The 19,451-nt window shown below is 34.2% G+C and overlaps 1 protein-coding gene across 1 annotated transcript in view; it reads right to left on the bottom strand.

Moving 5' to 3' along the window:
- LOC136039169 (dynamin-like GTPase OPA1, mitochondrial) overlaps positions 1 to 19,451 on the bottom strand; it is a gene marked incomplete in the record, with an annotated part of 327,166 nt that overhangs the window by 201,307 nt on the left and 106,408 nt on the right. Inside the window, 2 exon segments of the mRNA XM_065722682.1 lie at positions 3,644 to 3,789; positions 8,055 to 8,149. Coding sequence (XP_065578754.1) covers positions 3,644 to 3,789; positions 8,055 to 8,149 — 241 coding nt within the window.

The following is a 19,451-nucleotide window of genomic DNA, read 5'->3' as shown; positions in this document are numbered from 1 at the left end:
AAGAACGAGAAAGCAAGATAAGTTAGTTCCCGTTAAAGTAAGAACAAATCGATATGGTTATTCTTTCGTCCCTGTTTTCGTCCAAATTTAGAATAAGAGTTAATATTTATAATTTGATTTATATTTACAAGTGTAGTTTGATTTTGAATATGTTGTAAAGAAAAACAAATCAGCGATAGCTGTCAAGTTTTTGCTATTAATCCTGTCTTCTACTACTACTACTACTACTACAACAATGCAAATAAACAAGATTGAGCATAAACAATTAAGCGCTTAACAATTACTGAGAAGCAGCAAGACATCTACAACAATGCACATAAACAACATTGAGCATAAACAACAATGTCATCTTTTTTCCATATTAGCATATTATATATTGTACATTATAAAATTCAACTTAATACCCTTTCCCAATCATGAGATATTGCAGATACGCCCCTTTGACAACCTGAATACAAACGGTTTATTTTGATTTCATTACGCTATTTATGATATAAAAATTGTACATTTACTAAAATTATATAATTACGCTAGCTGTTGGCCCAGCACCTAGTTGGTGGGGGCGCTTCGCACCCCTCCCCCCCAAGCCCTCCCGCGCGCGTAAGTCGTTACGCGCCATATTAGTTACGCGCCATTGCAGTTGTGTCCCTGTGTCCCACCTGTGAATATAGATAAAAGAGAAAAGATTTCTCTTTTCGTTATATATATATATATATATATATATATATATATATATATATATATATATATATATATATATATATATATATATATATATATATATGTTTTTAACTACGTAAAACTTGCGAATATACAACATTCTTCGATGTCCCATTGTCTGTGCATATAAATAGATTGTCGGGTTTACCGACTCTTGAACATGCAACATAAAATTGTCCATGGGAAAAACAATCCGTATTCAGATCTATACCTCATTATTCTAATGATTGCCCTTGAGCTTTGTTGATGGTGATTGCTAATCGAACATTCCCTGTGTCCCGGTCGTCATTTATATTCCCAGTATCCCAGTCGTCATTTGTGTCCCAGTGTCCCAGTCCGTAATTTTTCTTTGAGCGTCCCGTTCGTCATTTATATTCCCTGTGTCCCGGTCGTCATTTGTGTCCCGATGTCCAGGTCTGTAATTTATCTTTGAGTGTCCCGGTCGTCATTTATATTCCCTGTGTCCCGGCTTTTAGTTTTCTTTTTCTCCTTTATTTTTCAGTTTTTTTCCTTTCTTAATTTTTTTTTCTTTTTCAGTTTTTAGTTTTTTTTAGTTTTTTTATTAGTTTTTAGTTTTTACCTTTTTTTTTAGTTTTTTTAGTTTTTTTTAGTTCTTTTTTCTTTTTAAGTTTTTAGTTTTTTACCTTTTTTAGTTTTTTTAGTATTATCTTTTTAGTTTCTTTTTTTAGTTTTTACCTTTTTTAGTTTTTTTCTTCTTTTGTATTAATGCTAAAGCCAAGGTTCAAACCTGGAGCCTCTCGGACCTGGAACCTGAAACATAACGCTTTACCAACTCAGCTATTTCGGCTTGAATACATTCGTTTTGAGCAGCTTCCTCGGGTGTTGCCATTGTAGGTTCTTCAGTCCTTTTTCAATTAGAAATTTCTCTTTAAACGATCTTCTTACAATTAAAAATTTGTCTTTGAACGATTTTCTTAAATACCTGTGTCCTGGTCGTCATTTATATTCCCTGTGTCCCGGTCGTCATTGGTATCCCGGTATCCCAGTCTGTAATTTCTCTTTGAGTGTCCCGGTCGTCATTTGTGTCCCGGTCTGTAATATCTCTTTTAGTGTTTTATCTTTTTAGTTTTTTTTAGTTTTTTACCTTTTTTCTTTTTTCAGTTTTCTTTTTCTTCTTTATTTTTCAGCGTCAATATGAAATACATATCGCCGAACCTTTGTTTTTTAACTAAAATCTGGTAGGCATTGATGACCTTATCCAAGTCAAAATCCCAAACCCAATCATCATCGCTATCATTTTCAGTTTTGATATGTTTTGACTCTCGCTGTCCAGGTGGATTTTCATCTAACTGCGCGGTTTTGCGTTCTTTAGCCGCAAGCCTGTTTTCTTGCTGTTCTTGTGATTCCTCGGCACGCTTTTTTTTCTTACTTTCTCTATCAGCCGCAAGTTTTTTGGCATAGACTCTTTGAACAGCTTCCTCGGCTGTTGCCATTGTAGGTTCTTCAGTCATTTTACAATTAAACGTTTTTCCGTCCACGATCTTCTTACAATTAAAAATTTGTCTTTGAACGATTTTCTTAAATACTTTTGATGACGTCATCGTCATAACAAACATGACGACAACTAACTTCATGACGACATGATGACATGACGTCACTCGACAGACCCACAGACAAACAACTTATTTATATATATATATAGATTATAGAATCACATATTTATATCATTTATATTATTATGTTAATCATATTATATTGTTTAAGCGTTAAAAGATACGCTATCGTTTATTCTCCCTAAAATATTTGTGCATCTTAAATATAGTCCTATATATTTATTTCATAGTTTGTTACTATATCATTGTTTTTGGCAAGTATTTATTTATCCTCCTGAACGGAACTATAAAAGCTCATTTAAAACGGTTGAAGATCATTTAAAGTTTCCAAGATTAAATCAATTCCCGATTAACTCAATCCCCATTCAACTCAGCCTCATCCCCCTATCCAGGTTAACTCGAGCACAAAATCAACCTTATTGAGCTCAACTCACATGTAACTCAACCCTCTTTAATTCAACTCCATTCAGACTAACTTAACCTGTTACAGGGATTGGATTGGAGTTGAACTCAACGGATGTTGATCTAAATGGGAGTTGATTTGCATGGGATTTGAGCTAAATAGGGTCAACCTAAGGGTTGAGTTGCTTTGAGGTTAAATTAAATGAGGTTGGGTTAAATTTGGTTGATTTGCTAAATTGCTCAATTTTTTGCTAAATTGAACAGGGTCAAATCTCCGTTGGTTCATTGATTCACTTAATAAAGTTAATTAATTATTATAATCATAAATTAATTGATTACATATATAATTGATAATAATTAATTAATTAAGTTATATATTATTAATTAATTATACATCATTGATTCACTTAATGAAATGTGGAAGCAGTCTTGCTTATTTTAGGAAAAGTAATTTTAACGCTGCATTGAAATTGTAAACCCCATATGCCTGTAACTTAAATTTGTTTTTATTCTGTACATTAAGGAACAGGGCTATCCCAGTGTTTTGCCAAACATGCCTAATTCTAAAGCAACATTATCAAGTACTGCGAAGAACTTATGCTGCAAAGGCATAATAGTCAGCAAATCCTGAGATAGAAGCTGATTTTTTTTGACTGAGTGCGTTTGATGCGGACAGAGAAATCGTTTTTCCAGCACGTCTGAGCTCAATATCATAATTTTCTATACCGTTTAGCCATACAAAATGATGACTCGTCTTATAGGAAAACCTTGGTACTCCTGAAAAATTACTCCTTATAATCTTTTGTATAATATCTTGTCTATTTCCTTTACCAGTCTACCAAAGTGAACATTTGACACAGGTTGCAAAATCATTTTTATAGCATGTCTGAGCTTACCATCATCAGTTTTCTATGGTGTTAAACCATCAAAAAGTTGAATCAACTTACTTGAAAATCTTGGAACTCCTAAAAAACTCTTCCTCATAATCTTTAATATTTTCTATAGTGTCTTCTGTGTTTCCTCTACCTGTCACGACAGCAAAATACCCCAGAGCTTTCATAGGAAACAGCTTCCCGGATAAAATTTTATTGATCTAAAAATAAAAAAAAGCGATAGTGAATAATTACTGCCCTTGAACAATGGGCGTGATTACTTAAGACAATTGACATTATACAAATTTAACGACTTTTTTCTACTAGATGAAGTTATTTGTAGCCAATAGATATAAAATTTTGATATAACCAAAAGTAAATAATAATTATTTTGATTTTTTACCTTATTCATGACGAAAAGTACAAAGAAAGTGCAACACACGGCGGAGCAATGAAAAAAAGGGGAGGGGGGGGAGAAATACAAGACAAGGACACCAAAAGGGGTGTCAACTTACAAAAATGTAGTGGGAAGGGGACATAATGATCTTTTTTAATCTAGGGGGTATATTATAATGTCTTTTCTGATTTTTGTCTGTTAAAATACCAAAAAAGGTATTTTCCGATAGAAATATAAAAAAAAAGAAATATCAAAATTTACGAAGGGGAAAACTTGTAAGGTAATTCTCTAGGAAGGGGCTTCCCTTTAAAAATAGAAAAAAGTTGAGGTTATAGGACAAAGATGACCATCTGAAAGAAAAAAAGTATGATTAGCAACCATTTTTCAATATTTTTTTTTATAATAAATGAATTCCAGGGATGGCCTTAAAATATCACCTTCATCGTGTAAAATCAGTGAACTTCATATAGTGCTGATGATTCGATCGGAGTATGTCAATGAAGAATTATCATAAGATTAATAAATAAAGAATAAACAGAGCTTTCATCAGATACAAATTATCCGATAATGTTTGGTTTATCTGGTTTGGTTATTTGGTTTGGTTTGGTTGGTTATTTGGTTTGGATATGACAAATTTATGCCACCAAGTAGCCCCAAAATTTCACCCAGAGCAGACTAATAGGCAACATCCTATGAATCTGGAAGCTAATAAAACTCCAGGAAAACATTGTATTCATCGAGAAAAAAAAAGAAGTCAGTTCTGCTTTTATATGTTTGACCGTTGAACAGCCAACTTCTTTACTGGCTAAAATCCTGGAAAATATTTTATCAATCTTGGAACGAAAGCGCTTATGATAAATTACTGTCGATGAGTTATGCCCTACGGATTTTGACCCTTGAATAGCCCATTGGTTTCGCCAGCTAAAACCCCAAACAAAATAATTTATTAGACTGGAAATTCAAAAAAGCAGATAATGAATTGCTATCAATGAGTTACGCCTTTTGAATTGCAGCCCTTGGATAGCCCAAAGCTTGCACAGGCTTTTATACCCAGAAAATATTTTATCAATCTAAAAAAAAAAAAAAAAATCAGATGATGAATTAATGTCTGTGAGTAGTGACTCCTGGCCCTTGAAAATAGTTTATTAATCTGAAAACCAGAAATACAGAAAACGACTTTTAAGTCCTTTAATTATGATTTTACAATGCTGAATTTGTTTAATTGTTATCGAACATTAGCCCTGCAACGGGAAGACTCGATGTTTCAAGGGTTTGACATTGTGCAGAAGAAATATACCAATTTAAGCAATAGGGTTACTTACCCTGCCATTTGACACGTTACAGGACACGTTACACGCTCTAAAGTTTGACTCTTTCTCTCAACTCTATTTTTTAAAACAGTAAAAAACTTTAGCGTAAAGAGTGGGGCGTTGAGAAGGGAACAGTCCCTTTCATATAGGGAGTAATTTCTGTTTGTTTTAAGTTTTAATATCTCTCCTTACTTTCAGTTAAAAAAAAACTTGTTTTTTTTAACTACTGAACGTTTTTGAATTAATGCAAATTTGATTTTGGCTCTCCGCACATGAATAATTAAAACGTAATTTGCATATCAATTTATTTTCTTTGGCTAAATGGCTTCCTCATAGTTTTGACCGGACGATTTTGAGAAAAGAGGAGCGGGGAGTAGGCGTAGTTACCCTCCAATTTTTTTGTTATTTAAAAAGGCAAGTATAACTTTTAATTTTTTACGAACGTTTTTATTAGTAAAAATTTACGTAACTTACTTACGTAACGAAATTCCACATTCGTATGTTTTTATTACGTATTTGAGGGGGTTCATCCCCTCGTCAATACCTCGCTCTTTACACTAAAGCTTAAATTTTGTCCCAATTCCTTAAGAATGACCGCTGAGTCACAAAGGCCGTAAAATAAATAGTTAAATTTAATGAAATTACTTCAGCGTAAAGAGCGAGGTATTAGGAGGAGGTGAACTCCTCATATGCATAATAATTTCTGTTCATTTTAAGTTTTGATGCTGCTCCTTACTTTCAGTGGAAATTTTTTTTCATATTTTATTTTTCATTGTCCTTCAAAAAAAGCTAAAAAATCCTGCACCCCCTTCATGGAAATTTTTACCCCCTAGAAAAATTCCTCCATGGAAAGTTCCCTCCGCGTAACCCCGTCCCCTCAACCCCTCCTCCAACTAAAAAATCCCCCTGAAAGCGTATGTACACTTCCCAATAACCATTACTATATGGATACACTAGTCAAAGTCTGTAACTTGTATCCCCTCCCACGGGGACTGTGGTGGAGTAAGTCGTTCCCAAAGAAATAGTTATTGGGTTTTTCGACTATGTTGAACAAAATGACTATCTCGGAATTTTGATCCGGTGACTTTGGAAAAAAGATGAGTGTGGGAGGGGGCCTAGGTGCCCTCCAATTTTTGGTCACTTAAAAAGGGCACTAGAACTTTTAATTTCCGTTAGAATGAGCCCTCTCACGACATTCTAGGACAACTGGGTCGACACGATTACCCCTGAAAAAAAAAACAAAAAAAACGAACAATAAACACGCACCCTTGATCTGTCTTGTGGCAAAAAATGCAAAATTCCACATTTTTGTAGATAGGAGCTTGAAACTTCTACAGTAGGGGTCTCTGATACGCTGAATCTGATGGTGTGATTTTCTTTAGGATTCTATGACTTTTAAGGGGTGTTTCCTTCTATTTTCTAAAATAAGGCAAATTTTCTCAGGCTCGTAGCTTTTGATGGGTAAGTCTAAACGTAACGAAACTTAAATATTTAAAATCAGCATTAAAATGTAATTCTTTTGATGTAGCTATTGTTATAAAAATTCCGTTTTTTAGAGTTTCGGTTACTATTGAGCCGGGTCGCTCCTTACTACAGTTCGTTATCACCAACTGTTTGATTGTAATTAATATGAACTGTTTGATTTTACTGTACATTAGATCAAAGATAAAGAAAGAGCCACCTGTGTGAAAATGGAACAAAAGGTGTATTTATTATAATTATTATTTTCTTTCTGACTAGCTTATTTTCAGCAAACTATTTAAGCCCTAAATTTTGTGTTATTATTCAATAAAACAAGTGAAATATCATTAAATAAATAAAATGCTAATTAACTAAATACTAGGCAAAGATGTCAAGGAGGGTCTGAATAGTAATATTTTAAAAGGACCTAAAGGGTATTTCAGCTCAATATGAGACTTCATTAGGGCTTCCAAGTCTTACCATACTACAACTATTACCAACAAGGCCATATCTAGAGGGTGGGTGGTTTAGGGGGTTTGACCCTCCCCACCGATTTTTTCGACTCATAAAAACGTAACAAAAATGAAAATACATATTTTTTAATGTTTTTTTTGAGTTTTTTGTAAACCCCCCCCCCCCCCGAAAACGACCCTTTTGTAAAATCCCCTCCGAAAACAAACCCTGGATACTGCCTTGCTTACCATACTCCAAATTCGTATCATAATTGACATACACAAAACTTTATTATCAAAAGTTTACTTAAATATGTACTGTAGCTTATAAGACATTCATAGACATAACAGTTTAACGCGGAGAATAAAAACGAGGGGGCACCCCCTTAAAAATGGCGTACACCGAGAAGACACGGAGTGGTGGACAAGTGGCATTCCAAAATATAAACCTAGTGACAGAAAGTGGTCGACCCCTCTGCTCATTATAAATACAAAAAGCAAAAATACTCACTCGATCGAAAAATATACGAATAATAAATAAATAATATAATAATATAATAAATATAATATAATAATAATAAATAATATAAATATAATAATATACTAAATAATATAAATATAATATAATAAATAATATAAATATAATAATAAATATAATAATAATATAATAATATAATAAATAATAAATAAATAATAAATCACTCGATACGAAAAATAAATAAAAATAATCACTTACTCACAGTAAGAAGAGCAAAAAGGAGAAGAAAAGAAAGTGGTGGAAAAGTGGCATTACAAAATATAAACCTACTGACAGAAAGTGGTCGACCCCTCTGCTCATTATAAATACAAAAAGCAAAAACACTCACTCGATCTGGGTTGGCCAAGTTTTTCTCAGCTAGGTCCACCTTGGTCAGAACAAATATTGTCCTCTTCCCCTGAGGATCCATTTGAGAGACTAAATCTGAAAATAAAAAATATTCAACACAGCAAAAACCAATCTGAATTAGAGGCGTTCCCAAAAAAGAGGGGGATATCCGGGTTTGAGCCCCCTTCCTCCCAAAATGGAAAAATTAAAAACTAATTTTTGACTATTTAATGAGTAAAAACGCAAAACAAAAGCCCCCTCTCAATTCGAACTGAACACTACACCCCCAAAAAATGTTTTTAAAACATACGGCCTGTACAGCTTCATAATACGGCTAGTGCAGTGATTTTTATATTGTTTTCTGTTTTCCTTATGTCTTCTCTATTCTGTTTTCCTCTATTTTTACTATTGCTTACACTTCGAACTATTACTTTTTATTTTTGCAGGTAAAAAAATGAATTGATGAAGTGTAAGCTCCCCCTTTGATTAAACAAAAAATTTCCCAATTCAGGTATATAGTTGAAATACACGAGAAAATATACCCACTATTTATCTCTCGCCCCCTTTTGAGTCACAGCTCTTTTGTTTAGGGTAAGCAATGGTTTTCCAAATAAACTTTTTGATATTTTAGAGAAAGTAGTAAGGCTAGCAAGTTCTAAGCGAGCAAGTTAGCAAGTTCTAAGCTCAATTATTTAAATTTAAAATACATTATTAACGAAATCCTGTTTCGAATTTGATTATTCACTCTATATTGCGACTTCATTTTCGGTGATTCGGCTTATTATTGTTAGTGTGTATGCGTGTTTTATATTCTGCATTCACTCTATATATCGTGTTTTATATACTGCATTCACTCTATATTGCGACTTCATTTTCGGTGATTCGGCTTATTATTGTTAGTGTGTATGCGTGTTTTATATTCTTTGATTGGGGGTATGATTGGGAGGCAAAAACTTCTGCAAGTCAAAACTAAGATAAGATAAGATTTATTCATCATGAAATACGCATACAGTATTACATTTTACTATTCCCCCAAAGGCACTTTGGCCTGTCAAGAAGGGGGAAGACAAACGAGTCACTTAATAAGAGGAGAAAAAACAAAAAACTAAATATAAATAATCACTTACTCACAGTAAGAAGAGCAAAAAGGAGAAGAAAAGAAAATATAAATAAAATAAAAACTACAGAAAACAAAACTAAATAGAATGAATAGACTAAGTTAATGAAGGAGATTAATAGATAAAATAAACTCAAATAAGATAATACATGCATATATATATATATATATATATATATATATATATATATATATATATATATATATATATATATATATATATATATATATATATCATGAAAAGAGAAATCACCAATGCTACAGCACAAACACACACACAAAAAAAAAAAAAAAAAGAGACAGAAGGAGTAAAGGAAGACTGTTTTCCTAAATTAGTGATTAATATAGACCAGCACTTGAATGAGGCCTTAACCCTACTCATCCATACAATCACATAGGTCAAACAGCATAGCCACACACAATCAACCATAAAGAATAATCCATGGACAGGCAGTCATGTCGTCAATAAGTATAAGTCGTCATTTACCAAACAATAGAAAAAATAATATAGACAAATAATTCAGAGGCAACACCCAACATAAGGGCTCATCAGGAGAATACACTGGCCTATATAGGGTTTCGCCACTCTAAATTCTCTACCCAGCACAGTGTTGTGGCTACCACAGAATATCCATGGCATCCCCACGTCAGGTATCACCCCCAAAATACATGTCTATGAAAAAAAAAACAGCAAATGTAAAACAACCAAGTAAAACCATAACAAGCTTATCCTGTTAATATATCCCTCCCTTTAGCAACAATAGGTAAACTAAATATTATAAATTTTACCAAATCACAAATATTAACACATTGCAAAAAACCTGGATGAACTAAACAATTATAGAATTCATCTTTACCATGTGGCTAATTTTTTAGAAAATCCGCTCAATTGGAAACACAATTCAAAATAAATGGCGCTGTGACAACATTTCTCGAACCTCCAAAATTAGTTAAAAATTTCTTTAAGTATTTCTAGATAATTCTTTTGATATTTATTTAAAAGTTCGTTATAATGAAAACTAAATTTTTTAAATTGCCAAGTTAATTTATTTGCAGAAAAACCTCTTGATATCAATTTTTGGCTTAAGATTTTACATCTATTTTTAAAATCAATATAATTACTACAAATCCTTGCATAACGAAGTAACTGTGAGAAAAACGCTGAATATGTGATATTTGAGTGTATATTACTTTCAGGGAATGGGAAACTAATCACTTCAAAATCAAAATCATCCGTTTTATTATACATTTTAAAAAATTAATTTATTATTATCACAAATATTAATATTTAAATCTAAGAAATGATCTTCATGACCAGCGCCATGACTAGGCTCAAGAATAAGCTCTGATGGATATATATCTTTAGAAATATCAATGAAATCCTTACAATTTAAGACCAAAATATCATCTAAATATCTTTTATTATTTGACAAAGCGTGTTTTAAATTAATTGGATTATACTTATCCATCATATATTTATATTCTAGTTGACTTAAAAACAAGTCAGCTATAAATGGGCTGGCATTCCCCCCCCATGGGAATTCCCATAATTTGCTTGTACAAATCACCCCCAAATCTTATATAAGTATTATATAAAACAAATTCCAATAACTCAAAAATCATATCCAAGCTGTAACATCTCAAGTTAACTGTAGTATTAAAGCAGTTTGTCCATATAGCTTTTTTATTATAAATGTCTATTTTTAAGAACCTTTTACTAGATAAGAGGAAAGATTTCTTGATAACAGTTTTTAAATTATCAAACACTACATTAAGTGATAAATTAGTATACATTGTCGCAGAATCGAAAGACTCAATTCTTTTAGCTGAAACCATTGTTAAAGAATCTATCACCTGCAGTGAATTATTAACACTCCAATATGGATTAAAATTCGAAATTTTTTTAATACCAGAACAATAGGTTTTAAGTTTATTAACAATTTCCTTTAAAATTAAAGAGAGGTCAGTAGCAGCAATGCGGGTTGGACATTTAGCTGCTCCAGCAATAAACCGTGGTTTAGGGGGATTCTTATGAAATTTCACAGTCCAATATAGGAAAGGGAACTTTTGATCATTGTCATTTATTTTAATATTAAAATTTTTAAAAAGTATTTCTTCAGTCTTTCCAATTAAATTCTCATCCTCTATATTTACCTTTTCGTAAACATTAGTTGTGCATAACTCCCTTTTTAAGATATCACAATACAGCTTCTGACAAATTATGGCAAAATTATTATTAGCTTTATCCACTGGCACAATTACAAATTCATTCTTTAGATTAGCAATTGCTTGTTTAATCTTCGCATTATAAAATAATGATTTAGTGTTACTATTTTTTAAGTTAGAATATATTTTATTTCTTACTCTACTAATAATTGAATTCTTCCAACTTTGAAAACTCTCTTTATTTTTATTCTCTTTCACACAATATGACTCGCAATTAAAGGAATAAAGTCTGACCTCACACAAGGGGTATAACTCTCTTCTTAGTCGATGCAATAGGAGTCATAAGCATTCTAATGTGAGAACTTATAAGCAAACTTATGTCATACAAAGTCATAGGCAAACTTAAGCACAAATTACAATAGCAGTTTTCGCCTTGTCTTAATTTATGCCTAAGACGAACCGACCACATCTCCTTAGCTAGTTTCCTTATTAGTAGATATAAGTTGAACAGAAGAGATCACACCAACCTCTCCTTCCAAATCAGTATCTATTACGAACCTGCAACGTGGTACCGTTTAAAAACTAAGAAGAATATGAATAGTAGAACACTCTTCTACATTAGCGTTACCAACGCTATTTACCTTATTCACGTTATTCCACAAATTAAGAATATTTATTACCATTATACACCCATAAAGACAAACCACTAAACGAACAAAAACGGGGCTTAACTCAAAGACTGTCTAGTATATATTTTATATGCTGCATGCCCAAAGGAGGAGGTATTATTCAACCTTGCATTGTACTTTTCCTCAAATTTGTTTCTCATTTAAAGCATAAAAAACTTGCTCCTGGTAATACCAGTTAAATATTATTTGAAATATTACATTATCCTAAATATTACAATATAAAAGCCATAAAAATGTTAGATGTATCCTTTGTTTTGAATTACAACGGCACTTATTCAGGGGCGCTAATTCAAGGAGGCAATCACCCCCTAGATTAGGAAAAAACCCTTTTTTGATACCTTCATTCAAAAATCGAAAAATACAAAATTATCGACTTGTAGGTTTTGAAAATACCTTCATTTGTATCTTCATAAAACCCTAAACTTTCCTTATCCCCCCCTCCGCGTACGTTTATGTGATATATCGCCTATGAGCATGTGTGGTTTTCTTAATTTATTTGGTTGCGTCTGTGTTCAGGTTTGTTAAAAGAAATAACATTAACGTCAGTTTTAACAAAAAGATACTAATATCTCAAATCCGAAAAGATATGAGTTATCTCAGATTAAATTTGAACTTCTGTCATGACAAATTCTTTGTTAGCGATTGAAAAGAGCCAACAAAAGAAAGCGATTAAATTTTAGAAAAGTAAAAAAAAAAAAACGTTAAAAAAAGTCAGTCATGACATTTTCGAGACGTAATTTTCTTTTAAAAATTTGTAAAGAAAACTGGATTTGAGAGCAATTATACTCTTCAAAATTTTTATACAAAAATGAATTTACAAGCCTTATACTCTTTGATTTAAGGCTCTTTAATAGTTTAGAATCATTTTACGAGCCTCAGCGTCAGCTGACTGACAAAAAGATCAAGGACCCATTAGAAAATTTTCCCAGCAGCACAGGTAATTCCTAAAACTGCGAAATTACTCAGACAATACTTCGTTAATAATTTTGGTAAAAGTTTACAGGGGATCTTGAATCTGTCAACAGTCCAAAAAGCTAACGAAGGGCTAGTTTAAATAAAGAAAAATAGAATATTTTACTGATTTCTAAGCAAAGTGTTCTCTATTCAAAGTCCTACAGCATCGGCAAGATTTTCAATCGAAGCGGGTAGCACCACAGGGAGCTGCCAAAGCCCACATGATATTTTCCCTGGGCCGATTTTTACCGTTTTTCTAGTGAATATGGTAAAATATTTTTAGGTGTGACCTGTCCTGAGCTTTAAAAAGAAAATTCCACTCTGTTTAATCTAGAGAACAAAATCCAAATGTTCTAATGATGTAGGATTCATTAAACCTGAATATTTCTACCTCTGTCACAAAACTGGAGAACTTAAGGTGTTTTTTAAGGTTTTGGGGAAAGAAGGCATTGACTTTTAGTTTGTTATCGTTTATTTAGATCTCTTATCCATTTTTTTAAAGTTATGGCAAGACCGTCAAATAAATTCTGAATATTTTGGCCACACAGGCCAAAAAAGTTTAAAATGGACGAAATGGAGCGATTCTTTAAGGTACAACATCGCCTAACAATTAACAACTAACCAACCAACTAACAACCAACTAACCAACTAACAACCAACCAAACAACCAACTAACAACCAACAACCAACTAACAACAATTAACGAACTAACAATTGACTACTAACCAACTAACAACAAACCAAACAACTATCTAACAACCAACAACCAACTAACAATCAACTACTAATCAACCAACTAACAACCAACTAAACAACTGACAACCAACCAAACAACCAACAAACTAACAGCTAACAATTAACCAACTAACAATTAACTAATAGATTAGACTTAACTAACAGTTATGTGGTTTGAAAACCAACATTATAAAAAAAGGAATAAAATAGGAAAAGAGACAAATAAATTAATAGCGATTGAAGGACTGGACGTAGATAAACGTACAGTAAACATAGCATTTTTACTGCGTTTTATAATTGCACACGTAAGAACGATTACGTGATTTTCTACAGAAAAGAGAAACTAATTCAAATGTAAAAAACTTTCAAGAAAATTTTATAAACCTCAGCGAATTTTCTACGGAAGAGGGTTTAACACGAAAAAAGTGCATTCTAGTTCACTATTTTTTCCTGGGTGAAAAAATCTTTTGGGCCAGAGATGGGCAGGGGAATTTTGACCCAATGTGTGCAGGCATGAATTTATTTTATATTCTATTGGTATTATTCCTTTTTCCCAACGTTCCCCCCCCCCCAAAAAAAAAGAGAAAAAGTATTTTAAAGGCAAATCTTTTACATTTGAGAAACAAATAAATTTGAACAGACATTTGGCAAAAAATAGTGATGACATTTGAGGTGACTTTCTTTTTTCCTGGGTGAAGAGATCCTTTAGACCAAAGAAGGGTAGAGGAAATTTGATCTAAGGTCTGCATGAATGAATTCATTTTATCTTCTACTGGTATTATACGTTTTTCTCCCGATCCCCCCCCCAAAAAAAATGTGTTTTAAAGACAGATCTTATACATTTGAGAAACCTGAATAGTAAAAAGGAAAAAGAAACATTGCTATACCAAATATCCAATAAGCACGTGACATCAGATAGAGACTAGTGTCACACCGTCCTAGCCGAGAGGTTAGCACACCTGACTTGAAAGCATTTGTCCGTCAGGACAGCGATTTGAGCCCTGGTTTTGCTGGTTATTTTGTTTGGAACGGGGATTAGTCGCATGGCTGTAAAGGGCCAAAGACCCTTTGCATCAAAATTACACACCTTGCAGACAACTCAATGGAAAATTTCAGGATCAAGATAATCTAATTTAGGACATTTTGTTGATTTTCGAATCTAATTTTTATAAGACAATTTTAATCTCCTCCGCATTAAAATTACAAATCTTGCATACAACTCAACGGAAATTTCAGGACCAAGAGAACCTCAATTAAGACATTGTATTGATTGTCGACGTTAACTTTTTAGAACAATTTCTAAGCCCCTCTGCATTAAAATTACATACTTTGCAGACAACACAACGAAACATTTCAGGATCAAAAGAATCCCAATTAAGACGTTGTATTGATTATCGAAGTTCATTTTTAAATAATTTTTTGGCTCCTCTGCATTAAAATTACAAATCTTGCAGAAAACTCAACGAAAAATTTCAGGACCAAGGGGAACCTCAATTAAGACACTGTGTTGATCATCGAACTTAACTTTTTAGAACAATTTTTTAGCTCCAATGCATTAAAACAAGAGCTAAGAGCTCATATGGTATGCGCTCTAGCAAAATTCTAAGAATCAATAGATTGATTTAAAAGGAAAATCAGAGGCTTAATGGCGGTCGGGATTTAAAATAAGAGCTCTAAGTCACGAGATCCTTCTAAATATTAAAATTCATTTATATCCGATCACCCACTCGTAAGTTAAAAATACCTAAATTTTTCTAATTTTTCCTCTTCCTTCAGCCCCCCAGATGGTCGAATCGGGGAAAACGACTTTATCAAGCCGATTAGTGCAGCTCCCTGACACGCCTATCAATTTTTATCGTCCTAGCACGTCCAGAAGCACCAAACGCGCCAAAGCACCGAACCCCAACCCCTAACTCCCCCAAAGAGAGCGAATCCAGTCCGGTTACGTCAATCTCGTATCTATGACATTTGCTTATTCTACCCACCAAGTTTCATCCCGATCTCTCCACTCTAAGCAATTTCCAAGATTTTCGGTTTCCCCTTCCAACTCCTCCCAATGTCAACAGATCTGGTCGGGAGTTCAAATAAGAGCTCTGAGACATGAGTTCCTTCTAAATATCAAATTTCATTAAAATCCGGTCACCCGTTCTTAAGTTAAAAATACCTCAATTTTGCTAATTTTTCCAAATTAACAACCCCTAGCTACCCAAGGAGAACGAATCCGTTCGAATTATGTCCATCACATATCTAGGACTTGTGCTTATTCTTACCACCAAGTTTCATCCCGATCTCTCCACTCAAAGCGTTTTCCAAGATTTCCAGTTTCCAAGATTTCTGTTTCCCTCTCCAACCCTCTATGTCCCCGGATCCGATTCGAATTGAAGACGGAGCATGTGAGACATAAGATTCTTCCATATATCAAGTTCCATTTAGATCCGATCACCCATTCGCAAGATACCTCGATTTTCACGTTTTCCAAGAATTCAGTTTCCCCCTCCAACTCCCCCTAATGTCACGGCATCTGGTCGGGATTTAAAATAAGAGTTCTAAAGCACAAGATCCTTCTAACTATCAAATTTCATGAAGGTCTGATCACCCGTTCGTAAGTTATAAATACCTCGTTTTTTCTAATTTTTCCGAATTACTCCCTCCCCAACTCCACCAAAAAGAGCGGATCCGGTCATGTTATATCCGTCAAGGATCTTGGACTTTTACTTATTCTTCCCACCAATTTTCATCCTGATTACTCCGCTTTAAGCGTTTTCCAAGATTTCCGGATCCCCCTACCCCATGACACTGGATCCAGTCGGGCTTTAAAATAAAATATGTGAGTTACGAGGTCCTTCTAAATATGACATTTCAATAAGATTCGATCCACCCCAACACCTAGTTGGTGGGGGCGCTTCGCGCCCCCCCCCCCAAGCCCCCCCGCGCGCGTAAGTCGTCACGCGCCATATTAGTTACGCGCCATATTAGTTACGCGCCATTGTAGTTGTGTCCCTGTGTCCCACCTGTGAATATAGATAGATTTATATATGTGTTTCAAACTACGTAAAAATTGCGAATATACAACATTCTTGGCTTTCCCATTGTCTGTCCATATACAAAGCCGTATGTACTAATAATGACGTCATATGCAAACGCTCTTTTTACAAACAAACAAACATGCATACACACAACTCGTTTTTATATAGATAGATAGATAGATAGATACAATACAAATTAACTACGTAAAACTTGTGAATATACAACAGTCTTCGCTGTCCCATTGTCTGTGTTGCAATCTTTTAAATTGAAAAAGCAGATCCGTTGGAATCATGGGAATGCGAGGAATAAGAACAGCCTCACCCTCATAAGGCCCTGTCAAGATTGTGGCCTCTATTAGGTTTTCCATTGTTTTTTTTACGGCAAGTCGCGTGCCATTGCAAAGCTTTGGTGGGTTGATATTTCTTAAAAGTATTATTGGTACGCCTATTTTTAGTTGTAGCACGTGTGGTGGAAACCCTGAAGGATCTATGGAATTTAAAAATTCAGATGGATAATTAACCGCTTCATTTGGTTCCGAAATACAAATTAACTGCGTAAAACTTGCGAATATACAACATTCTTCGCTGTCCAATTCTCGCTGCATATAAATAGATTGTCAGGTTTACCGACCCTCGAACATGCAACGTACAATTGTCCATGGGAAAAACAATCAGTATTAAGATCAATACCACATTTTTCTAATGATTGACCTTGAGCTTTGTTAATGGTGATTGCAAATGCTAATCGAATTGGGAATTGCAATCTTTTAAATTGAAAAGGCAGATCTGTTGGAATCATGGGAATGCGAGGAATAAGAACAGCCTCACCCTCAAAAGGCCCTGTCAGGATTGTGGCCTCTATTAGGTTTTCCATTGTTTTTTTTTACGGCAAGTCGAGTGCCATTGCAAAGCTTTGGTGGGTTTATGTTACGTAACAATATTATTGGTACGCCTATTTTTAGTTGTAGCACGTGTGGTGGAAACCCTGAAAGATCTATGGAATTTAAAAATTCAGATGGATAATTAACCGCTTCATTTGGTTCCAAAACTGTGTCGACTGACTTGTAAAGGACTGCCTGGTCTTGAATCTTGGTCAAAACAATATTGTTGATTTCGTGGACGTCTATATTTTTGGGTGCGAGAATCGCTCTTTCACTTAGCCATTTATTATTTTTATAATTTTTTAGAATATTCGGAAATACTTTTTCAATCAATTCATTTTTGGACGTCACTAAATTACAGAAATCAGCAGGTAGTTGTATACGTCCTGAAATTGAGTCTACTGGGAGCTTTCCGTTTCCCATTGCCAGCAATTGATCTGAAAATGTTTGACCAGAGTCATCGTTTTGCAATCGGACACGCATATTTGTAGTTAATTTTAATGTTTTTACGTGTGCCCATAAATTAGAATTTTTCAGGCAAGCATTCATTTCGTCTGCAGGAGTTGATCTAGGTATTATAGGTAATGTTTGCCTGAAATCTCCCGCAAGCAATATTAAGGTGCTGCCAAAGGGTTTCGACTTCCCTCGCAAATCTTTCAAGCATTGATCCAGAGCCTCGAGCGATTTTTTGTGTGCCATTGTGCACTCATCCCAAATAATAAGTTTGCATTGCTGCAATACTTTACCCATCCCAGATGATTTGGAAATATTGCACGTGGGAGTTTCTGTAGAATGCAAGTTCAGAGGCAATTTCAAAGCGGAATGAGCAGTTCTTCCACCAGGCAGCAATGTTGCGGCTATTCCGGACGACGCAATTGCCAACGCTATATCATTTTTAGATCGAATTGATGCCAGAATCAGTTTTATCACAAACGTTTTACCAGTACCTCCTGGCGCATCCAAAAAGAAAATTTCTCCAACGTTGTTATCGACACAATGCATTATCGTATCATAAATGTCTTTTTGTTCCGACGTTAACTTGGAAATGTTATTTTGTACATACGACAATAGATCACTCGTACTGTAACTTTGTTCACGATCCAATTCTACACATGTCGAAACAGCAGCGATACGGTTAGGTGAAGGCATTCCCAAACCCTGAAGAGGTTTGTTTGCCATACTTATGCAAAAATCTTCTATAACAACTAAAGTGTAGTTATAAATTTCTGGTGTAAAATCAAAAGTCATGTCTGACGTCTCTAACTGTTTTCGATGAAGTATATCTTCGGACATTTTTGACTTATATTTTTCCCATAAATCTGTAGGAGCTGATGGAGAGCAAGTTGTTAAAATGATGCCAAACAATGCACGAATTTGACTTGGGGTTGACGTTTCGCACGCGTCATTGATGCAGTTATCCCAGTGTTGGTCATTCTCCAATAAATTCAGAGCTTGGCATGCACTACGGTAAGTGTCATGTATAGTACCATTTACAGTCCTCAAATACTCAAAGGATGTCGGACCGGGTACATTCACGAAAAGCAGGCGTAGAAAGAAGCATTCATGTTGATTGGGGTGAACGGTGTAGAGTCTTCCTATCGTGGTATCTTTGAAGATGGTAGGTTGGCCGTCGACTGACTTACCCTGTTTTCGACGTTCAAATACTTTATTTTTAGTATTCCACGTGTAATACGAAGGCACTTCAGTATACAGCAGTTTTTTCGCAAAAGAATCATTTTTGCAAAGCGAAAAAAAAGCTGTTAATGTTGTATCCGGTGGATTCAGGACTCTTTGTTGCACGTTGGTATCCGTGAAATAAACACGTTGACC

Source organism: Artemia franciscana, chromosome 19 (genome assembly GCF_032884065.1).
Source record: "Artemia franciscana chromosome 19, ASM3288406v1, whole genome shotgun sequence".
Classification (NCBI taxonomy): domain Eukaryota; kingdom Metazoa; phylum Arthropoda; class Branchiopoda; order Anostraca; family Artemiidae; genus Artemia; species Artemia franciscana.
The sequence above is the reverse complement of the archived record's forward strand: the minus strand, read 5'-3'. Positions and strand labels throughout refer to the sequence as shown.